This window comes from Pleurodeles waltl, chromosome 5 (assembly GCF_031143425.1).
Source record: "Pleurodeles waltl isolate 20211129_DDA chromosome 5, aPleWal1.hap1.20221129, whole genome shotgun sequence".
In the NCBI taxonomy this organism is placed as follows: domain Eukaryota; kingdom Metazoa; phylum Chordata; class Amphibia; order Caudata; family Salamandridae; genus Pleurodeles; species Pleurodeles waltl.
The window spans coordinates 1,839,159,718-1,839,181,488 of NC_090444.1; the positions used below are offsets into that span (position 1 = coordinate 1,839,159,718).

At 47.7% G+C, this 21,771-nt stretch overlaps 1 protein-coding gene across 1 annotated transcript in view; it reads left to right on the forward strand.

Moving 5' to 3' along the window:
* The window catches only part of DNAH8 (dynein axonemal heavy chain 8), a 9,979,189-nt gene that overhangs the window by 7,268,368 nt on the left and 2,689,050 nt on the right, over positions 1 to 21,771 (forward strand). The window contains exon 54 of the mRNA XM_069236651.1: positions 13,743 to 13,989. Within this exon, the coding sequence (XP_069092752.1) occupies positions 13,743 to 13,989 (247 nt within the window). The remainder of the gene's footprint in view (positions 1 to 13,742; positions 13,990 to 21,771) is intronic.

Here is a 21,771-nt window from a genome sequence, read left to right on the forward strand (position 1 = left end):
ACATTTTTAGAGAGAGTTAAAGTGATAGTAAAAGATAAAAAGTTTGTCAGAGCTTTTAGAAAGACAGAGAAAAAAACTTTAAAAACTTTTTAGAACTTTTTAGAAAGTTAGAAGTACTTTTCAGCACTTAGAAAAGAGTGAAAAGAGGAAATGCAAAACTTTTTGGCTATGTGTATATACACTGAACTTGTTTTGTATATTTTTCTCTTATCAAAAGTACAATGACAAGAGTGGTAAGTAGTCTCAAAGCACTTATCCCACCACTGCACAACCAATGTAGGAGGCTGGACTGGCTTGTAGTGAGTACCAAGGGGTACTTGCACCTTGCACCAGGCCCAGTTATCCCTTATTAGTGTATAGGGTGTCTAGCAGCTTAGGCTGATAGATAATGGTAGCTTAGCAGAGCAGCTTAGGCTGAACTAGGAGACGTGTGAAGCTACTACAGTACCATCTAGTGTCATATGCACAATATCATAAGAAAACACAATACCCAGTTATACTAAAAATAAAGGTACTTTATTTTTATGACAATATGCCAAAGTATCTTAGAGTGTACCCTCAGTGAGAGGATAGGAAATATACACAAGATATATATACACAATAGCAAAAATATGCAGTATAGTCTTAGAAAACAGTGCAAACAATGTATAGTTACAATAGGATGCAATGGGGAAACATAGGGATAGGGGCAACACAAACCATATACTCCAAAAGTGGAATGCGAACCACGAATGGACCCCAAACCTATGTGACCTTGTAGAGGGTCGCTGGGACTATTAGAAAATAGTGAGAGTTAGCAAAATAACCCTCCCCAAGACCCTGAAAAGTGAGTGCAAAGTGCACTAAAGTTCCCCTAAGGACAAAGAAGTCGTGTTAGAGGAATAATGCAGGAAAGACACAAACCAACAATGCAAAAACTGTGGATTTCCAATCTAGGGTACCTGTGGAACAAGGGGACCAAGTCCAAAAGTCACAAGCAAGTCGGAGATGGGCAGATGCCCAGGAAATGCCAGCTGCGGGTGCAAAGAAGCTTCTACTGGACAGAAGAAGCTGAGGTTTCTGCAGGAACGAAAATGGTTAGAGACTTCTCCTTTGGTGGAAGGATCCCGCTCGCCGAGGAAAGTCGTGCAGAAGTGTTTTCCCGCCAAAAGAATGCCAACAAGCCTTGCTAGCTGCAAATAGTGCGGTTAGTGTTTTTGGACGCTACTGAGGCCCAGGAGGGACCAGGAGGTCGCAAATTGGACCAGCAGAGAGAGGGGACGTCGCGCAAGACAAAGAGCCCTCTCTGAAGCCGGTAGCACCCGGAGAAGTGCCAGAAACAGGCACTACGAGGATGCGTGAAACAGTGCTTGCCGATGTTGCACAAAGGAGTCCCACGTCGCCAGAGACCAACTTAGAAAGTCGTGCAATGCAGGTTAGAGTGCCGTGGACCCAGGCTTGGCTGTGCACAAAGGATTTCTGCTGGAAGTGCACAGGGGCCGGAGTAGCTGCAAAAGTCGCGGTTCCCAGCAATGCAGCCCAGCGAGGTGAGGCAAGGACTTACCTCCACCAAACGTGGACTGAAGAATCACTGGACTGTGGGGGTCACTTGGACAGAGTTGCTGGATTCGAGGGACCTCGCTCGTCATGCTGAGAGGAGACCCAAGGGACCGGTAATGCAGCTTTTTGGTGCCTGCGGTTGCAGGGGGAAGATTCCGTCGACCCACGGGAGATTTCTTCGGAGCTTCTGGTGCAGAGAGGAGGCAGACTACCCCCACAGCATGCACAAGCAGGAAAACAGTCGAGAAGGCGGCAGGATCAGCGTTACAGAGTTGCAGTAGTCGTCTTTGCTACTATGTTGCAGGTTTGCAGGCTTCCAGCGCGGTCAGCAGTCGATTCCTTATCAGAAGGTGAAGAGAGAGATGCAGAGGAACTCGGCTGAGCTCATGGATTCGTTATCTAAAGTTTCCCCAGAGACAGAGACCCTAAATAGCCAGAAAAGAGGGTTTGGCTACCTAGGAGAGAGGATAGGCTAGCAACACCTGAAGGAGCCTATCACAAGGAGTCTCTGACGTCACCTGGTGGCACTGGCCACTCAGAGCAGTCCAGTGTGCCAGCAGCACCTCTGTTTCCAAGATGGCAGAGGTCTGGAGCACACTGGAGGAGCTCTGGACACCTCCCAGGGGAGGTGCAGGTCAGGGGAGTGGTCACTCCCCTTTCCTTTGTCCAGTTTCGCGCCAGAGCAGGGCTAAGGGGTCCCCTGAACCGGTGTAGACTGGCTTATGCAGAATTGGGCACATCTGTGCCCAACAAAGCATTTCCAGAGGCTGGGGGAGGCTACTCCTCCCCTGCCTTCACACCATTTTCCAAAGGGAGAGGGTGTAACACCCTCTCTCAGAGATAGTCCTTTGTTCTGCCATCCTGGGCCAGGCCTGGCTGGACCCCAGGAGGGCAGATGCCTGTCTGAGGGGTTGGCAGCAGCAGCAGCTGCAGTGAAACCCCAGGAAGGGCAGTTTGGCAGTACCAGGGTCTGTGCTACAGACCACTGGGATCATGGGATTGTGCCAACCATGCCAGGATGGTATAGAGGGGGCAATTCCATGATCATAGACATGTTACATGGCCATATTCGGAGTTACCATTGTGAAGCTACATATAGGTAGTGACCTATATGTAGTGCACGCGTGTAATGGTGTCCCCGCACTCACAAAGTTCAGGGAATTGGCTCTGAACAATGTGGGGGCACCTTGGCTAGTGCCAGGGTGCCCTCACACTAAGTAACTTTGCACCTAACCTTTACCAGGTAAAGGTTAGACATATAGGTGACTTATAAGTTACTTAAGTGCAGTGTAAAATGGCTGTGAAATAACGTGGACGTTATTTCACTCAGGCTGCAGTGGCAGGCCTGTGTAAGAATTGTCAGAGCTCCCTATGGGTGGCAAAAGAAATGCTGCAGCCCATAGGGATCTCCTGGAACCCCAATACCCTGGGTACCTCAGTACCATATACTAGGGAATTATAAGGGTGTTCCAGTAAGCCAATGTAAATTGGTAAAAATGGTCACTAGCCTGTTAGTGACAATTTGGAAAGAAATGAGAGAGCATAACCACTGAGGTTCTGATTAGCAGAGCCTCAGTGAGACAGTTAGTCACTACACAGGTAACACATTCAGGCACACTTATGAGCACTGGGGCCCTGGGTTACCAGGGTCCCAGTGACACATACAACTAAAACAACATATATACAGTGAAAAATGGGGGTAACATGCCAGGCAAGATGGTACTTTCCTACAATAACCACTGAGGTCCTGGATAGCAGAGCCTCAGTGAGACGGTTAGTCACTACACAGGTAACACATTCAGGCACACTTATGAGCACTGCGGCCCTGGCTGGCAGGGTCCCAGTGACACATACAACTAAAACAACATATATACAGTGAAAAATGGGGGTAACATGCCAGGCAAGATGGTACTTTCCTACACAACCCCCCTCCCAAAACGAAGGACAATAAGACTAGCCATGACCTGATGAGTCTTCATTGTCTAAGTGGAAATATCTGGAGAGTCCATCTGCATTGGAGTGGCTACTCCCAGGTCTATGTTCCACTGTATAGTCCATTCCCTGTAGGGATATGGACCACCTCAACAATTTAGGATTTTCACCTTTCATTTGTTTTAGCCAAAGTAGAGGTTTGTGGTCTGTCTGAACAATGAAGTGAGTGCCAAACAGGTATGGCCTCAACTTCTTCAGTGCCCAGACCACAGCAAAGGCCTCCCTCTCAATGGCAGACCAACGCTTTTCTCTAGGGGTCAACCTCCTACTAATAAAAGCAACAGGTTCATCCTGGCCCTCAGAATTAAGTTGTGATAGGACTGCCCCTACTCCTAATTCAGATGCATCAGTTTGGACATAGAATTTGTTAGAGTAACAAGGGCTTTTCAGGACAGGTGCAGAGCACATGGCCTGCTTCAGCTCCTCAAAAGCTTTCTGACAGTTTGCTGTCCATAATACCTTTTTAGGCATTTTCTTGGATGTGAGGTCATTAAGAGGGGCTGCTATGGAGCCATAGTTCTTGATGAACCTCCTGTAATACCCAGTGAGGCCTAGGAAGGCTCTCACCTGAGTCTGAGTAGTAGGGGGGAACCCAATCAATAATTGTTTGGATTTTCCCCTGTAGTGGTGCAATCTGTTCCCCACCAACAAGGTGTCCCAGATAAACCACTTTACCCTGCCCTATCTGGCACTTTGAAGCATTGATAGTGAGGCCTGCCTTTTGCAGGGCCTCCAAAACTTTCCATAGGTGGACCAGGTGATCATCCCAGCTGGAGCTAAAGACAGCTATATCGTCCAAATATGCTGCACTGAAAGATTCCAGCCCTTGTAGGACTGTGTTCACCAACCTCTGAAAAGTGGCGGGTGTATTTTTCAATCCAAAAGGCATTACTGTGAACTGGTAATGGCCTCCAATGGTTGAAAATGCAGTTTTAGGTTTAGCATCTTCTGATAGTTTGATCTGCCAATACCCTGCAGTCAAATCAAAAGTGCTTAGATACTTGGCAGATGCCAGTGTATCTATGAGCTCATCTGCCCTGGGTATAGGGTGAGCATCAGTTTTGGTTACCTGGTTGAGACCTCTGTAGTCTACACAAAACCGCATTTCCTTCTTTCCATCTTTGGAATGGGGTTTTGGTACAAGTACCACAGGAGAAGCCCATGGACTTTCAGAGTGCTCAACCACTCCCAGTTCTAACATTTTCTGCACCTCTTGCTTTATGCAGTCTCTGACATGGTCAGGCTGCCTATAGATCTTACTTTTGACAGGCAAGCTGTCTCCAGTATCTATAGTGTGCTCACACCAAGAAGTGGTACCTGGCACAGTAGAGAAGAGTTCAGAAAACTGACCCAGGAGATTTATGCAATGGTCTTTCTGCTCAGCTGTAAGACAATCAGCCAAAACTACCCCTTCCGCTAGAGCATCTTGTTCTGTGGAAGAGAAGAGATCAGGAAGAGGATCACTGTCTTCTTCCTGTCCCTCATCAGTTGCCATGAGCAGGGTGAGATCAGCCCTGTCATAGTAGCGTTTCAGGTGATTGATATGGAGCAACCTAAGGGGACTCCTGGCAGTGCCTAAGTCAACTAAGTAGGTGACTTCACCCTTTTTCTCAACAATTGTGTGGGGTCCGCTCCATTTATCTTGGAGTGCTCTTGGGGCCACAGGTTCCAAGACCCACACTTTCTGCCCTTGTTGGTACTGAACCAAAACAGCCTTCTGGTCATGCCATTGCTTCTGGAGCTCTTGGCTGGCCTGAAGGTTTTTACTGGCCTTTTTCATATACTCAGCCATCCTTGATCTGAGGCCAAGTACATAATCCACAATATCTTGTTTTTAAAGGTTGTTCCCAACCCTCCTTGACAAGTGTTAGTGGACCCCTAACAGGGTGTCCAAAGAGGAGTTCAAAGGGGCTGAAGCCCACTCCTTTCTGGGGTACCTCCCTGTAGGCAAAAAGGAGGCATGGTAACAGGATATCCCATCTCCTGCGGAGTTTTTCTATGAGACCCATAATCATGCCTTTGAGAGTTTTGTTAAATCTCTCCACCAGTCCATTTGTTTGTGGATGATAGGGTGTAGTGAACTTGTAAGTTACACCACACTCCTTCCACATGGCCTTTAAGTATGCAGACATGAAATTGCTTCCCCTGTCTGATACTACTTCCTTTGGGAAGCCCACCCTGGAAAATATTCCCAGGAGGGCCTTTGCCACTGCAGGGGCTGTAGTGGTCCTTAAAGGAATTGCCTCAGGATATCTTGTGGCATGGTCCACTACCACCAAGATACTCCTATTGCCTGAAGCAGTAGGAGGGTCAAGAGGGCCAACTATGTCAACCCCTACCCTTTCAAAGGGAACCCCAACCACAGGCAGTGGAATAAGGGGTGCCTTTGGGGTGCCACCTGTCTTGCCACTGGCTTGACAGGTTTCACAGGACTTACAAAACTCTTTTGTGTCCTCAGACATTCTAGGCCAATGAAACAAGGGAACAAGCCTGTCCCAAGTTTTCATTTGCCCCAAATGTCCAGCCAGGGGAATGTCGTGAGCAAGAGTTAGGAGGAACTTTCTGTACTCCTGAGGAATCACTAATCTCCTGGCAGCTCCAGGTTTAGGATCCCTTGCCTCAGTGTACAAGAGGTTGTAATCCCAGTAAACTCTGTGAGAGTCACTGACATCCCCATTAGCTTGTTTGACAGCTTGCTGTCTTAGACCCTCTAGTGTGGGACAGGTTTGCTGTGCCACACTCAGCTCCTCCCTGGCAGGCCCCCCTTCACCCAAAAGCTCAGCAGTGTCTGCTTCCAGCTCCTCTGGTGTAGGTTCTGCACAGGGTGGAAATTCTTCTTCCTCAGAACAAGAATCCACTGTAGAGGGAGGGATAGTAGGAAGTGCTTTACTTCTACTAGCCCTAGCTTTAGGGAGCACTTGGTCCATTGTTCCAGGATCCAAGCTTCCCTGTCCTTTTTGCTTTTTGGCCTGAGCCCTTGTCAAAGCAAAAATATGCACTGGGATGCCCAGCATTGCTGCATGGGCCTCCAACTCCACATCTGACCAAGCTGATGTCTCCAAATAATTTCCTAGTAGACAGTCTACGGGTAAATCTGAGGCTACCACAACTTTCTTTGGACCAGTAACCCCCCCCAGTTGAGATTTACAACAGCCATGGGGTGGCTAAGTGTGTTGTGAGCATCGGTTACTTGGTACTGGTGACCAAGTAGGTGTTGTTCAGGGTGGACCAGTTTCTCTATCACCATTGTGACTCTGGCACCTGTGTCCCTGTAGGCCTGAACCTCAACACCATTTATTAGGGGTAGTTGCTTGTACTCATCCATGTTAAGGGGACAAGCAACTAAGGTGGCTAAATCAATAGCCCGCTCAGAGACTAACACAGCCTCTGTGGTCTCCCTAATCAGACCAACCCCAACTAAGTTACCAATAGTGAGCCCAGCTACTCCCTTGGATTGGCTATTAGTAGGTTTGCTCCCACCACCACTGCTATTAGTAGGGACACTAGGTGTAGCAGTAGGGGTTGTAGTGGTAGGAGGCTTGGTGCTTTTCTTTGGACAACTGGGATCTGTTGTCCAATGGCCTTTTATTTTACATAAATAGCACCATGGTTTCTTTTCTTTGTTTTGATTTGAAGAGGATTTGGATCCACCACCCCCACCAGAGTGTTCTTGTGGGCCTGATGAAGACTCATGTTTAGATTTGTCCCCACCCTTGTCAGAAGACTTACCATCCTTCTTCTTGTTGCCATCTTTGTCACCCCCTGTATGAACTTTTCTGTTCACCCTTGTTCTGACCCATTTGTCTGCCTTCTTTTCCAATTCTTGGGGAGAGGTCAGATCAGAGTCCACCAAGTACTGGTGCAACAAATCAGACACACAATTATTAAGAATATGCTCTCTCAGGATCAAGTTATACAGGCTTTCAAAATCAGTAACTTTACTGCCATGTAACCACCCCTCCAAGGCCTTCACTGAATGGTCAATGAAATCAACCCAGTCTTGTGAAGACTCCTTTTTGGTCTCTCTGAACTTTATCCTGTATTGTTCAGTGGTTAAGCCATAACCATCCAGGAGTGCATTCTTAAGAACTTTGTAATCATTGGCTTCATTTTCTTTCACAGTAAGGAGCCTATCCCTACCTTTTCCACTAAATGATAGCCATAGGATAGCAGCCCACTGCCTTTGAGGAACATCCTGTACAGGACAGGCCCTCTCAAGTGCAGCAAACCACTTGTTAATGTCATCCCCCTCCTTATAAGGGGGAACTATCTTGTGCAGATTCCTGGAATCATGCTCTTTTGCAGGATGACTATGGGGAATACTGCTGCTGCCACCATGGATTTCTAAACCCAACTTCTGTCTCTCCTTCTCTACTTCTAAGGTCTGTCTATCCAAATCCAGCTGTTGCTTCTTGAGCTTCAGTCTGGTTTGTTCCACTCTCAATCTATTGAGCTCCCTTTCTAACAATCTGTCATCAGGGTGGGTGGGAGGGACATGCCTTGAAACAGAAGTATGATGAGAATGGACAGAAGGAGACCTATCCCTTACAGAAGGCACCCGAACAGCTTGGTTAACAGAAACATCACTTCTACTGTGGTGAGAATGAATGCTCTTGCTATGATGTGAGACAACACTATCTGTATGGTGTGACTCAACCTCAGTACCAACTATGCTAGACTGTCTAGTAATGGGCAGGCTCTGAAGTTTCTTTCCTGAATCTTTTCCTAGGGGAGTCCCTGGATCAGATTGGGAACCATTAGCTACTTTTTCAACAGATGGGGCCCTTTTGGCCTTATCCTGTTCTCTAAGCATGTTAAGTAACAATTCCAAGGAAGGATTCTTCACTACACTCAAACCTCTTTCTATACAGAGACTCCTTGATCCTTTCCAGCTAAGGTGGTCATATGCAAGTTTGGACAGATCAACATTTTGGCCTGTGCCAGACATTTTTAGAAAGAGTTAAAGTGATAGAAAAAGGATAAAAAGTTTGTCAGAACTTTTAGAAAGAGAGAAAAAAAAACTTTTTAAACTTTTTAGAACTTTTTAGAAAGTTAGAAGTACTTTTCAGCACTTTAGAAAAGAGTGAAAAGAGGAAATGCAAAACTTTTTAGTTATGTGTACATACACTGAACTTGTTTTGTATATTTTTCTCTTATGAAAAGTACAATGACAAGAGTGGTAAGTAGTCTCAAAGCACTTATCCCACCGCTGCACAACCAATGTAGGAGGCTGGACTGGCTTGTAGTGAGTACCAAGGGGTACTTGCACCTTGCACCAGGCCCAGTTATCCCTTATTAGTGTATAGGGTGTCTAGCAGCATAGGCTGATAGATAATGGTAGCTTAGCAGAGCAGCTTAGGCGGAACTAGGAGACGAGTGAAGCTCCTACAGTACCACAAGTGTCACTTGCACAATATCATAAGAAAACACAATACACAGATATACTAAAAATAAAGGTACTTTATTTTTATGACAATATGCCAAAGTATCTCAGAGTGTACCCTCAGTATGAGGATAGCAAATATACACAAGATATATGTACACAATACCAAAAAAATATGCAGTATAGTCTTAGAAAACAGTGCAACCAATGTATAGTTACAATAGGATGCAATGGGGACACATAGGGATAGGGGCAACACAAACCATATACTCCAAAAGTGGAATGCGAACAACGAATGGACCCCAAACCTATGTGACCTTGTAGAGGGTCGCTGGGACTATTAGAAAATAGTGAGGGTTAGAAAAATAGCCCACCCCAAGACCCTGAAAAGTGAGTGCAAAGTGCACTATAGTTCCCCAAAGGACATAGAAGTAGTGATAGGGGAATTCTGCAGGAAAGACACAAACCAGCAATGCAACAACGGTGGATTTCCAGTCGAGGGTACCTGTGGAACAAGGGGACCAAGTCCAAAAGTCACAAGCAAGTCGGAGATGGGCAGATGCCCAGGAAATGCCAGTTGTGGGTGCAAAGAAGCTTCTACTGGACAGAAGAAGCTGAGGATTCTGCAGGAACGACAAGGGCTAGAGACTTCCCCTTTGGAAGATGGATCCCCCACGCCGTGGAGAGTCGTGCAGAAGTATATATTGTTTGCACTGTTTTCTAAGACTATACTGCATATTTTTGGTATTGTGTATATATATCTTGTGTATATTTGCTATCCTCATACTGAGGGTACACTCTGAGATACTTTGGCATATTGTCATAAAAATAAAGTACATTTATTTTGAGTATATCTGTGTATTGTGTTTTCTTATGATATTGTGCAAGTGACACCAGTGGTACTGTAGGAGCTTCACTCGTCTCCTAGTTCAGCCTAAGCTGCTCTGCTAAGCTACCATTATCTATAAGCCTAAGCTGCTAGACACCCTATACACTAATAAGGGATACCTGGGCCTGGTGCAAGGTGTAAGTACCCCTTGGTACTCACTACAAGCCAGTCCAGCCTCCTACAATGTCCCACGGCGTGAAGATCGTTGAAGACGGGATTTCGTGTTGGAAGGCGCCAACAAGCCTTGGCTACGACTAAAGTGCATTTTTCATCAAAATGGTGCTGGATGGACCCAGGAAGGATCTGCTCTGCTATAGCTACTTCTATCAGCCTAAGTTTCTAGAACACTACTACATTCACTAACAAGAGATAACTGGACATGGTTTAAGGTGTAAGTACCCAAGGTACCCACTGCAAACCAGGCCAGCCTCCCACACTGCGTTGCTGCTGAGTAAAAAAAAATGACGCAGCGATGGCACAAGCTCCTTGTAAATATAGGTCTGGGTGCAACATCCAGGTGGGCCTGAAAGCAAAGTGTGCCGTACTCCCTGCATATTGCCTCAACCAAGTTCCCAAACACAGAGGTATGTATGATGGAGAAGGGGGTTCTCCTAATATCTCTATCAAAGAGGAAATGCAAGGGCTCCTCCAACCCTCAACCGTTTTCACTCTAGACACTGCGTCACACACTGACATACTCACCAGGAGTGAAAAAGGGGAAGCCTGGAATTTGAACCACAAGAGGCCTAGCCCCCAAGGGTGTTCCTTTTAAGTTCACACAGGCTCCTAACATGGTACCTAAGAGCAGAAAAAAACAGAAGTTGTGGGCTCCATCCCTCTTTTATTACCATAGTGATAGAAGGGGCATGATGGAGCGATAGGCAGTTTTTTTTTATTTTCATGAATCTGTTGCCTCTAGATAGGTCACTTAGGCCCTGATTTATACTTTTTGGTGCAAAACTTCACTAACGCAGTTTTACACCAAAAAGTTTAGCACCGGCTTGCACCATTTCTGTGCACCAGCCGGGCAACATATTTATGGAATGGTGCAAGTTGGTGCAAACGGTAGGCTTGTGATATGTGTTAAAAAAAAATGGCGTTAGTCGGTGGGGCTGGCGGTATGGAAAAAGGGGGTTTTGCACCAAAAAATGACGTTAGGCAGGTTAGAGTAAAAAAAAATGACTCTAACCTGTCTAGAGTCGTTTTCTGATGCAAAACCATCCATACCACATGACTCTTGTCTTAGAAAAGACAGGAGTCATGCCCACCACCCCAATGGCCAGCACAGGGGACAACAATCCTCTGGGCATGGCCATTGCACCCAGTGTCATGTAGGGGGGCCCATTTCAGGGCCCAATGGCACTTTAAAAAAACAAAAACTTACCTGTACTTACCTATACTTACCTGGGATGGGGTCCCCCATCCTCCGTTGTCCCTCTGGTGTGGGTGGGGGTGTCCCCGGGGCCTGGGGAGGGGTACCTGTGGGCTCATTCCAAGGTGTTCCACCATGGAAATAGGCCCACAGGTCCCCTAACGCCTGCCCCGACTCAGGTGTTAAAAAATGGTGCCTCCTCCTCCCCCCACATGTGAATTTTGCACAGGAGGATAAGTATGGCTTTAGGGCTTAGAGTAATTTTTTGCACAGGAATGCCTACTTTGCATCTCATTGACGCAAAGTAAGTTTTCTAAAAAATGACTTTAACTCCATAAATTTGGCTCTAGACCGGTCTAGTGCCAAAGTAAAAATATGGAGTTAGTTTTTCACTAAATTTGCGTAAAAAAAATGCTGCAAATTTGGCGCAAAACAAGTATAAATATGCCCCTTAGTGCCTTGGGACAGGCTGGACACCTCAACTGAGTAAGTAGTGGTACGAAAAAAAAGGTTCAAGGAGGCTATAAATGTTTTTGCCATTTGCATGGCTGCTGGCCAGACTGTGCATAATGTTTGCTACTTTGCCAGCAGCCAGTTAAAAAGTGAAGTTTCTTAGCAATCTGCACAGCCGCTGTACTAATAGTGCATAAGGTTTGCAAGTTAGTCATTGAATAGTGAAGTGTCTTTGCTATTTGCTTGACCGCCGGCAAAACAATGCATAATGTCTACTATTTAGTCAGCGGCCTGGTAAACAGTGACGTTTTTCTGCTATTTGCATGACCATCTGCTAAATAGCACATGATTTCTACTATTTTGCCAGCGGACAAGTAAATAGCAGAGAAAAGTCAGTGTTTACCAGGCAGCTGGCAAACTAGGTGCTACCTTTTATTATATTGTTTGAAGAATTTGATGACATGAGGTTTTTATGCACTAAAGTTGTGTGTAACTAAGGGTGGGCGATAACTTTTGCACCGCCGGCAGAGTTTTGACCACTCCACGTTATGCATGTAACACAGAGTTCTGGCCAAATTCCAACAACAGCTGCATGGCGTGGCTTTTACTCACATGATGCTGTTCAAAGGTGAATTGGCAAATGAGATTGGGTGCCCTGTAATGTGATTTCTGGACGCTAGGAGGGCACCCGGTGAGGTTTCCCCAAAGCGGGCAGTTGCATAGTCAGAAAGCTGCAGCTTGAGTAGAAAGTCTACTTGAGCCACAGCAAAATCAACTCCAAAAAACATCGGCCTCTGGCACGCCGCGTGGTGCCGTTTGAGCGGATTTTTATGCCTAGAATGAGCTCCTGGCTCTAAAAATTTGCGCGAGCAGCGCAAGGTGCCTAATTCCAGCCATTCACGGAACATTGCAGAATCTCGTGGAGTTTTCATGTGACTCCGTGGAGTTCCGTCCTCCCTTATGTGTAACCAGAGCTAAACATGGTGATGTAAGAGAGCTTTTTGTTCATCAATCTATTTCAAAAGCTTAAAAAGAAAAACTTGGGTTGGTAGCTTCAATTCTCCTGCTCACAAATAAAGAAACGCTGCACTAGTTTTGTCATGGTCTTGAATTGCAGTGGCGGCCGGTCCTTTAGGGTGGAGGGGCCACGCCCCCCCACCTTTTGCCCCTCATGAAGAGTCTCTGTTAGGCTGAACAAAGGTCAGCCTGACAGACACTTTCCATGTTCAGCTCAGGCAGCCAGGAGCAGACATGCGCAATTTGAGCTGAACTTTGCTGGGCTGAGGAGGTCACAGCTCCTATGGGCGTAACCTCCTCGGCTCAGCAAAGGTGCCTCGAGGCCCTTTCCTGGGTGAGAGGAAAGCGTCACCAACTGACACTCTCCCTGGGCGCTTCAGGTTTAAGCCCTGAAGTGCCCAGGGCGAGTGTCAATCAGTGACCCTTCGTCACTGAGTGGGGTGGGGTCAGCAGTCTCACTGACCCCATCCCACTCTGTGACGAGGCTGGGACTGCTGCCTCCCTCATTGGCTGACCTAAGGTCAGCCAATGAGGGAGGGCAGCAGTCCCAACCCTCCTGGAACATGGAGGCTGAAGGTAAGTGTGTGTGTATGTGTATGATGTTTTAAATTGAATGTTTGGTGCTCGCGTGCATGTTTGAGTGTTATGAGTGTTGTTAATGGATGTGCGTGCGTGTGTGAAAGAATGAGTGTGTGCGATCTTTTAAAAGGAATGTTTGGCGCTTGCGTGCATGTTTGAATGGTATGAGTGTTGTTAATGGATGTTCGTGCGTATCTGTGTGTGAAAGAATGAGTGTGTGTGTGTGTGTGTGTCCCGCCCGCCCGCCTCCCTCCTAAAGCTGCCGGCCGCCACTGTTGAATTGTTCAAATCTCAACATGTTAACAAAAATACAAAGCGCATACAATTAGTTAGGATATATTTTTCAAGAGAAATGGCAAACATATTTAAAACGTAAGATGTCATAAAAATCAACAAATGGCTAAGCACTTGTTTTAACGATCTTAGATGAGAATATTTATTTTGATGTAACTATCATTTTAGAACGATTTGTTACAAATACAATTCAACAGTTTAACAGTGCCTTTTCCATTTTTTAGTTATATGAAACAGCAAGAGTACGTCACGGCTTAATGACTTTGGGGCCAAGCGGGTCTGGAAAATCAGCCGTTATAAGTATGTTAATGAAGGCGATGACCCAGTGTGGCTCTCCTCACAGAGAGATGCGCATGAATCCGAAAGCAATTACCGCTCCTCAAATGTTTGGCAGACTAGACCCGGCCACCAATGACTGGACAGATGGAATATTTTCTACTTTATGGAGAAAGGCCTTGAAATCTAAGAAAGGTATAAAAATGCTACCAAATCCTACACCTATAAAGTTTATATGTGTTACTCCCGTTTTGCCAAAATATCAAAGAATGCTTTATAACTAAAATATTAGGGCCTCATTTACGAGGCCCTAGCACCACACTGCCCCACCGAAGTGCCAATTTTTTGACACACCGGTGGCCCAATGTGCCAGACAATGGGCCTCATTTCCAAGCCCCTAGTTGTCACTGCACCATCGGAGCGTCGTTTTTTTCTATGCTCTGGTGGCGCAGTGTGCCAGCCCATCTTTATACGGTCACCCAAAGCTACATTGCATGGCTTTTCACGGCCTTGTAAACATGGACCCCTTCTACGCATAACACTACCTGAAAGGGGCATTCTGTGGGTGTTGCTTGGGGTGTTCCCACACAACACCCATGGAACCCGAAAGAATCTGAAAGAATCTGGGAGTGCATCAGATTCCTACACCACCTTGGGTGCCATAAGAGTGATGCAACAGGGAGAAATATTGTTATTTCTCCCCTTTTATAGGTCAAGCGTGCAACGTTTTGATCTGTTGTAGTTTACAGTTTTTAGTTTGTAAGTATTGTCCATTCCCATCTCACTCCCATCACTTTCATTTGTTCCTGGGCTTGCTTTTAAAAAATCACTTGATGTCATCAGTAAATGCTTTACTTATATGCCGCCTTGAGGCTGTTTTTGTCACGCCTTGCAGACTGCCCCTGTTACATGGAATATTGCACGATTGCCAATATACTTCAGTGTGGGCAAACTATTTTTTTTGTCTCTCCCCTTCGTGCTGCATGGCGGCATTGGCACTCACAGCCAAAACAGGCACTACAGCTTGAACTCGATCTGAGGCATTGGAGCACTGGTCACATTGTTCACAGTTACCTTATCAGAGTAATTTCTTGTGGCTTTCCTCTTAAACCACTTGAAATTAGTAAATACTTAACGTAATACAGAAATCCTCAAAGTGAAAGCGTCTCTCCCGGCACTGCAGGAGAGCCGATACCACAATATGCACTGCATTCGGGAAACTTGCCCCATAATGCTTTGCAGGACATTACTTTTACAAAACATTCTTGCTCATAACTCAGCCTGTGGTGGTCCTAGGACAATGGGACCACCTTCAAAATGCTCTTTCTGTCTACATCATCTCTGGGTCCCCACAGTAGGTTAGTGGGGACCCCAAAATAGAAAACCTCTCCCACCATTCAGTGTTTTTTAAGCTTTCTCTTGGCTAGAACTTTTGTTTTACAACTGGAAAAAGTTTAGTTTTAAAGGTCTTGTTTGTTATGTCATTGTAGTAGGCCTGCTAGCTCTAAAAACACTCTCTAGGGGTTAAGTATATGAATACACTGCATTACTTTGTCCTGTTTTTTCATGGGGTTATGTCCCTAGGGGCTAGCAATATGGTTACATGACCATATCTGATAGATACTTCTAGTTGCAGATTCCTTACCTTTGAATTTCCCTGGGCGTTATACTGGATCCGGAAAAAATTTCTTCGAGCACGCAGTACCTCTGCACGCCATCAGGTGGCGTTCGTCGACTCCGCAGGCTTCGTTGACGTCGTGCCCACCTTGATGACATCGCAGTCATGTATAAGCGCCACCCCGGCATGCTGACGTCAGTTCTTTTCTTTCCGCACCAGCCTACGTGCAGGTCCGGAGAAAAGCTACCCCAGCCATTTTTTGACTACGTCAACATTTTGTCGTATTTTTGATGAGTTTGTGGATGTGTCGAGGGATGTCCCGCAAGACCGGATTCAAGCCCTGCGACTCCTGTCACCAAACTATGTCGGTGACGGATCCACACCTCGTGTCCTTATGGTGTTTGGAGCGCGATCACGACCCGAAGTCGTGCTCCAAGTGTTGGGCCATGACTCCGAAGGCTTTGAGGGAGCAGTCCCTAAAACTCATGGCGGCCTGACACTCGACTCCGCGGCTTTCATGGTCCCGTTAGAGAGGAAGGTCTCGAGATCGGCCGCAGAGTCACCACCACTCTTCGTCCTCCAAGTCATCGGGACATTCGGGTCACAAGAAGAAGTCGAAGAAAGACAAGCGTTCTTCGACTTCACCCCTCCGTCAATTGAGCCTTCTTCTGGGTTGGCTCCTCGATTCCCAAACTTCCCGAGAGCCGAAGCCACCCCAGCCCAACTCAAAGAGTTTTACGAGGTCATGCGCCTCATTTTTGGGCAGCCCGACCAACCTTTGGAGCCTTCGGGCACAGGTGAGTCGGTTGGGGTCCCTTCGGTTTCAAAGCCGTTGGCTTCGGCCTCGGCTCCGGAGGGCCCCTCCGGATCCAATTGCGGACCCGTCCCAACGCCGGTCATGCCACGGTGGCCTTCCCCAGCATCGGGTCAGATGTCGACGCTCCCGACGTCAGTTGGGCTCACAATCGACGTCGATCCCATACTCATAACTACAACCCAGAGCCGGACCGATGTTGATCGACACTGATTCCATTCTCTATGGGCTCTTCGGGCCCAGGGTTGACCCAGACCCTTATTCTTCTGGGTATGGTTACGGGGAGAGTATGGAGGGGTCGCTGGACCCTTTAGAATACCAGCCTGACCCCCAAATGGACTGGGTGCAGTATTTGGGGGATGCCTGTGGGCTAGACACCTCCCCTGACACTGGTATGCTCTCTCCTCCTAGCGTGGCTACAGAGGAGGGTGCTTCTTACTCTTTGGTGGTGAGAAGGGCGGCTGAGGTCTTGGACCACGAGCTTCCTTCTGTGGAGGTTAGGCCTAACATCCTAACCGACATACTTCAACCAGGGTCTTCTTCTTCTGAGCCCCTTTTACCCTTCAATGAAGCACTGACAGACGTCCTTTTGGGTACTTGGTCCAGACCCAGCACAGGGTCTCCTGTGAATAGGGCGATTGCCTGCCGCCATCGGCCTGCGCCGTCAGACCCAAAATTCCTGACCCAACACCCCACGCCTGAGAGCCTTGTCATCCGTACTTCCTCTTCATCTGGCGCATTCCCTGTCGCACCCCCAGACAGGGAATCAAAAAGAATGGATAATTTGGGTAAGAAGTTGTTTTCTTTCAACAGTCTAGAGCTGCAGTCCATGAACACAGCATGCCTTTTGGGACACTATTCGTAACTCTCTGGGATATGGTCGCGCAAGTGCTGCCTGCAGTTCCGGAGGAGGCCCGGGCTGTCCTGTCCCAAGCCGTAACAGATGGGAGGGATGCAGCTAAGTTCATGATTCGGGGTGGACTGGATATGACTGACTCTCTGGGCAGATCAATTGCATCAGCGGTGGCATTGAGACGCCACACCTGGCTGAGAATGTCTGGCTTTTCGGGGGATGTCAAGCAATCCTTGATGGACATGCCCTTTGATGGCACACGTCTCTTCTGAGACAAGGTGGACTCGGCGCTCAAGAGCTTTAAGGATTCCAGAGCCACGGCCCGGTCTCTTGGCCTCACACCTGCACCTAGACCCCAGCAGTCCGCCTTTCACCCCTTTCGTGGCTATGGCAGGGGCACCCAACCGCATCCTTTTCCACCTGGCCACAGACCCGCGCATGCTGTACAGCCCCTGCCTGGACGCGGAATCCCACATTCCCGGGGATCAGGGAGCCAGCAGGTCGTTCAGTCCACCCCCACCCCTCCTCAGCCTCCAAGCCTTCCTAATCCGCAGGTACATCAGGAGCCAGTAGGTGGCAGGATACGCCATCACCTGCCCCAATGGCAAGCCATTACGTTGGACAGGTGAGTACTCCAAATTGTCCGAAGGGGCTACTCCCTCCCCTTCGAGACATCTCCTCCAGCCATGCCACCTTCATACAGCCAGATATCAGAGGATCATATGGTGCTTCTCTGTGAGGAAGTCCAAGCCCTTTTGGCCAAAGGAGCTAAAGAGAGGGTTCCGTTGCCAGAAGTAGGTTGTGGTTGCTATTCCCCACTACTTTCTGGTTCTGAAAAAAAGACAAAGGTCTTCGACCTATATTAGATCTTCGGTCCCTCAATCTCTTCCTAAAAAAGGAGAAGTTGAAAATGTTAACATTGTCTCAGGTCCTATTTGCCCTGGATCCCGGAGACTGGATGGTAGTGTTAGACTTGCAAGGCGCATACTTCCACGTTAACTACAGTTTGTGGGGGGTCACGAGTACTTTCAGTTTACTGTGCTCCCCTTTGGCCTTACCAGTGCACCTCGGGTGTTCACAAAAGTGATGGTAGTTGTGGCAGCTCATCTGCGCAGGTTAGGGGTCCCAGTCTTCCCCTACCTCGACAATTGGCTGTTGTAGGAAAGTACCATGTTGCCTGGCATGTTACCCTCATTTCTCACTGTATGTATGTTTGTCTTTGCCTATGTGTCACTGGGATCCTGCCAGGCAGGACCCCAGTGTTCATAATGTATGCCCTGTAAGTGTTCCCTGTGTGGTGCCTAACTGTATCACTGAGGCTCTGCTAACCAGAACCTCAGGGTTTATGCTCTCTCTCAGCTTTAAAATTGACACAGCAGACTAGTGACTTATTTTACCAATTCTCATTGGCACACTGTGTAGGAGGCTGGACTGGCTTGTAGTGAGTACCAAGGGGTACTTGCACCTTGCACCAGGCCCAGTTATCCCTTATTAGTGTATAGGGTGTCTAGCAGCTTAGGCTGATAGATAATGGTAGCTTAGCAGAGCAGCTTAGGCTGAACTAGGAGACGTGTGAAGCTACTACAGTACCACTTAGTGTCATATGCACAATATCATAAGAAAACACAATACACAGTTATACTAAAAATAAAGGTACTTTATTTTTATGACAATATGCCAAAGTATCTCAGAGTGTACGCTCAGTGAGAGGATAGGAAATATACACAAGATATATATACTCAATAGCAAAAATATGCAGTATAGTCTTAGAAAACAGTGCAAACAATGTATAGTTACAATAGGATGAAATGGGGAAACATAGGGATAGGGGCAACACAAACCATATACTCCAAAAGTGGAATGTGAACCACGAATGGACCCCAAACCTATGTGACCTTGTAGAGGGTCGCTGGGACTATTAGAAAATAGTGAGAGTTAGAAAAATAACTTTCCCCAAGACCCTGAAAAGTGAGTGCAAAGTGCACTAAAGTTCCCCTAAGGACAAAGAAGTCATGTTAGAGGAATAATGCAGGAAAGACACAAACCAACAATGCAACAGCTGTGGATTTCCAATCTGGGGTACCTGTGGAACAAGGGGACCAAGTCCAAAAGTCACAAGCAAGTCGGAGATGGGCAGATGCCCAGGAAATGCCAGCTGCGGGTGCAAAGAAGCTTCTACTGGACAGAAGAAGCTGCGGTTTCTGCAGGAACGAAAAGGGCTAGAGACTTCCCCTTTGGAGGACGGATCCCTCTCGCCGTGGAGAGTCGTGCAGAAGTGTTTTCCCGCCGAAAGAACGCCAACAAGCCTTGCTAGCTGCAAATCGTGCGGTTAGCGTTTTTGGACGCTGCTGTGGCCCTGGAGGGACCAGGAGGTCGCAAATTGGACCAGAAGAGAGAGAGGGGACGTCGAGCAAGACAAGGAGCCCTCTCAGCAGCAGGTAGCACCCGGAGAAGTGCCAGAAACAGGCACTATGAGGATGCGTGAAACGGTGCTCACCCGAAGTCGCATAAAGAAGTCCCACGTCGCCGGAGAACAACTTAGGAGGTCGTGCAATGCAGGTTAGAGTGCTGTGGACCCAGGCTTGGCTGTGCAGAAAGGATTTCCGCCGGAAGTGCACGGAGGCCGGAGTAGCTGCCAAAGTCACGGTTCCCAGCAATGCAGCCCAGCGAGGTGAGGCAAGGACTTACCTCCACCAAACTTGGACTGAAGAGTCACTGGACTGTGGGGTTCACTTGGACATTGTCGCTGGATTCGAGGGACCTCGCTCGTCGTGCTGAGAGGAGACCCAAGGGACCGGTAATGCAGCATTTTGGTGCCTGCGGTTGCAGGGGGAAGATTCCGTCGACCCACGGGAGATTTCTTCTGAGCTTCTGGTGCAGAGAGGAGGCAGACTACCCCCACAGCATGCACAAGCAGGAAAACAGTCGAGAAGGCGGCAGGATCAGCGTTACAGAGTTGCAGTAGTCGTCTTTGCTACTATGTTGCAGGTTTGCAGGCTTCCAGCGCGGTCAGCAGTCGATTCCTTGGCAGAAGGTGAAGAGAGAGAAGCAGAGGAACTCAGATGAGCTCTTGCATTCGTTATCTAAAGTTTCCCCAGAGACAGAGACCCTAAATAGCCAGAAAAGAGGGTTTGGCTACCTAGGAGAGAGGATAGGCTAGCAACACCTGAAGGAGCCTATCACAAGGAGTCTCTGACATCACCTGGTGGCACTGGCCACTCAGAGCAGTCCAGTGTGCCAGCAGCACCTCTGTTTCCAAGATGGCAGAGGTCTGGAGCACACTGGAGGAGCTCTGGACACCTCCCAGGGGAGGTGCAGGTCAGGGGAGTGGTCACTCCCCTTTCCTTTGTCCAGTTTCACGCCAGAGCAGGGCTAAGGGGTCCCCTGAACCGGTGTAGACTGGCTTATGCAGAATTGGGCACATCTGTGCCCAACAAAGCATTTCCAGAGGCTGGGGGAGGCTACTCCTCCCCTGCCTTCACACCATTTTCCAAAGGGAGAGGGTGTCACACCCTCTCTCAGAGGAAGTTCTTTGTTCTGCCATCCTGGGACAAGCCTGGCTGGACCCCAGGAGGGCAGATGCCTGTCTGAGGGGTTGGCAGCAGCAGCAGCTGCAGTGAAACCCCAGAAAGGGCAGTTTGGCAGTACCAGGGTCTGTGCTACAGACCACTTGGATCATGGGATTGTGCCAACTATGCCAGGATGGCATAGAGGGGGCAATTCCATGATCATAGACATGTTACATGGCCATATTCGGAGTTACCATTGTGAAGCTACATATAGGTAGTGACCTAAATGTAGTGCACGCGTGTAATGGTGTCCCCGCACTCACAAAGTTCAGGGAATTGGCTCTGAACAATGTGGGGGCACCTTGGCTAGTGCCAGGGTGCCCTCACACTAAGTAACTTTGCACCTAACCTTTACCAGGTAAAGGTAAGACATATAGGTGACTTATAATTTACTTAAATGCAGTGAAAAATGGCTGTGAAATAACGTGGACGTTATTTCACTCAGGCTGCAGTGGCAGGCCTGTGTAAGAATTGTCAGAGCTCCCTATGGGTGGCAAAAGAAATGCTGCAGCCCATAGGGATCTCCTGGAACCCCAATACCCTGGGTACCTCAGTACCATATACTAGGGAATTATAAGGGTGTTCCAGTAAGCCAATGTAAATTGGTAAAATTGGTCACTAGCCTGTTAGTGACAATTTTGAAAGAAATGAGAGAGCATAACCACTGAGGTTCTGGTTAGCAGAGCCTCAGTGAGACAGTTAGGCACCACACAGGGAACACATACATATAGGCCACAAACTTATGAGCACTGGGGTCCTGACTAACAGGGTCCCAGTGACACATAACAAACATACTGAAAACATAGGGTTTTCACTATGAGCACTGGGCCCTGCCTAGCAGGATCCCAGTGAGACAGTGAAAACACCCTGACATACACTCACAAACAGGCCAAAAGTGGGGGTAACAAGGCTAGAAAGAGGCTACTTTCTCACAACCAGTACCTGGTAGACTCTGATCTGACCTCTCCCCAAGAATTGGGAAAGAAGGCAGACAAATGGGTCAGAACAAGGGTGAACAGAAAAGTTCATACAGGGGGTGACAAAGATGGCAATAAGAAGAAAGATGGTGAAAAATCTCAAGATAAGCATGGGGATAAGGGTAAAACCAAAGATCCCACTTCAA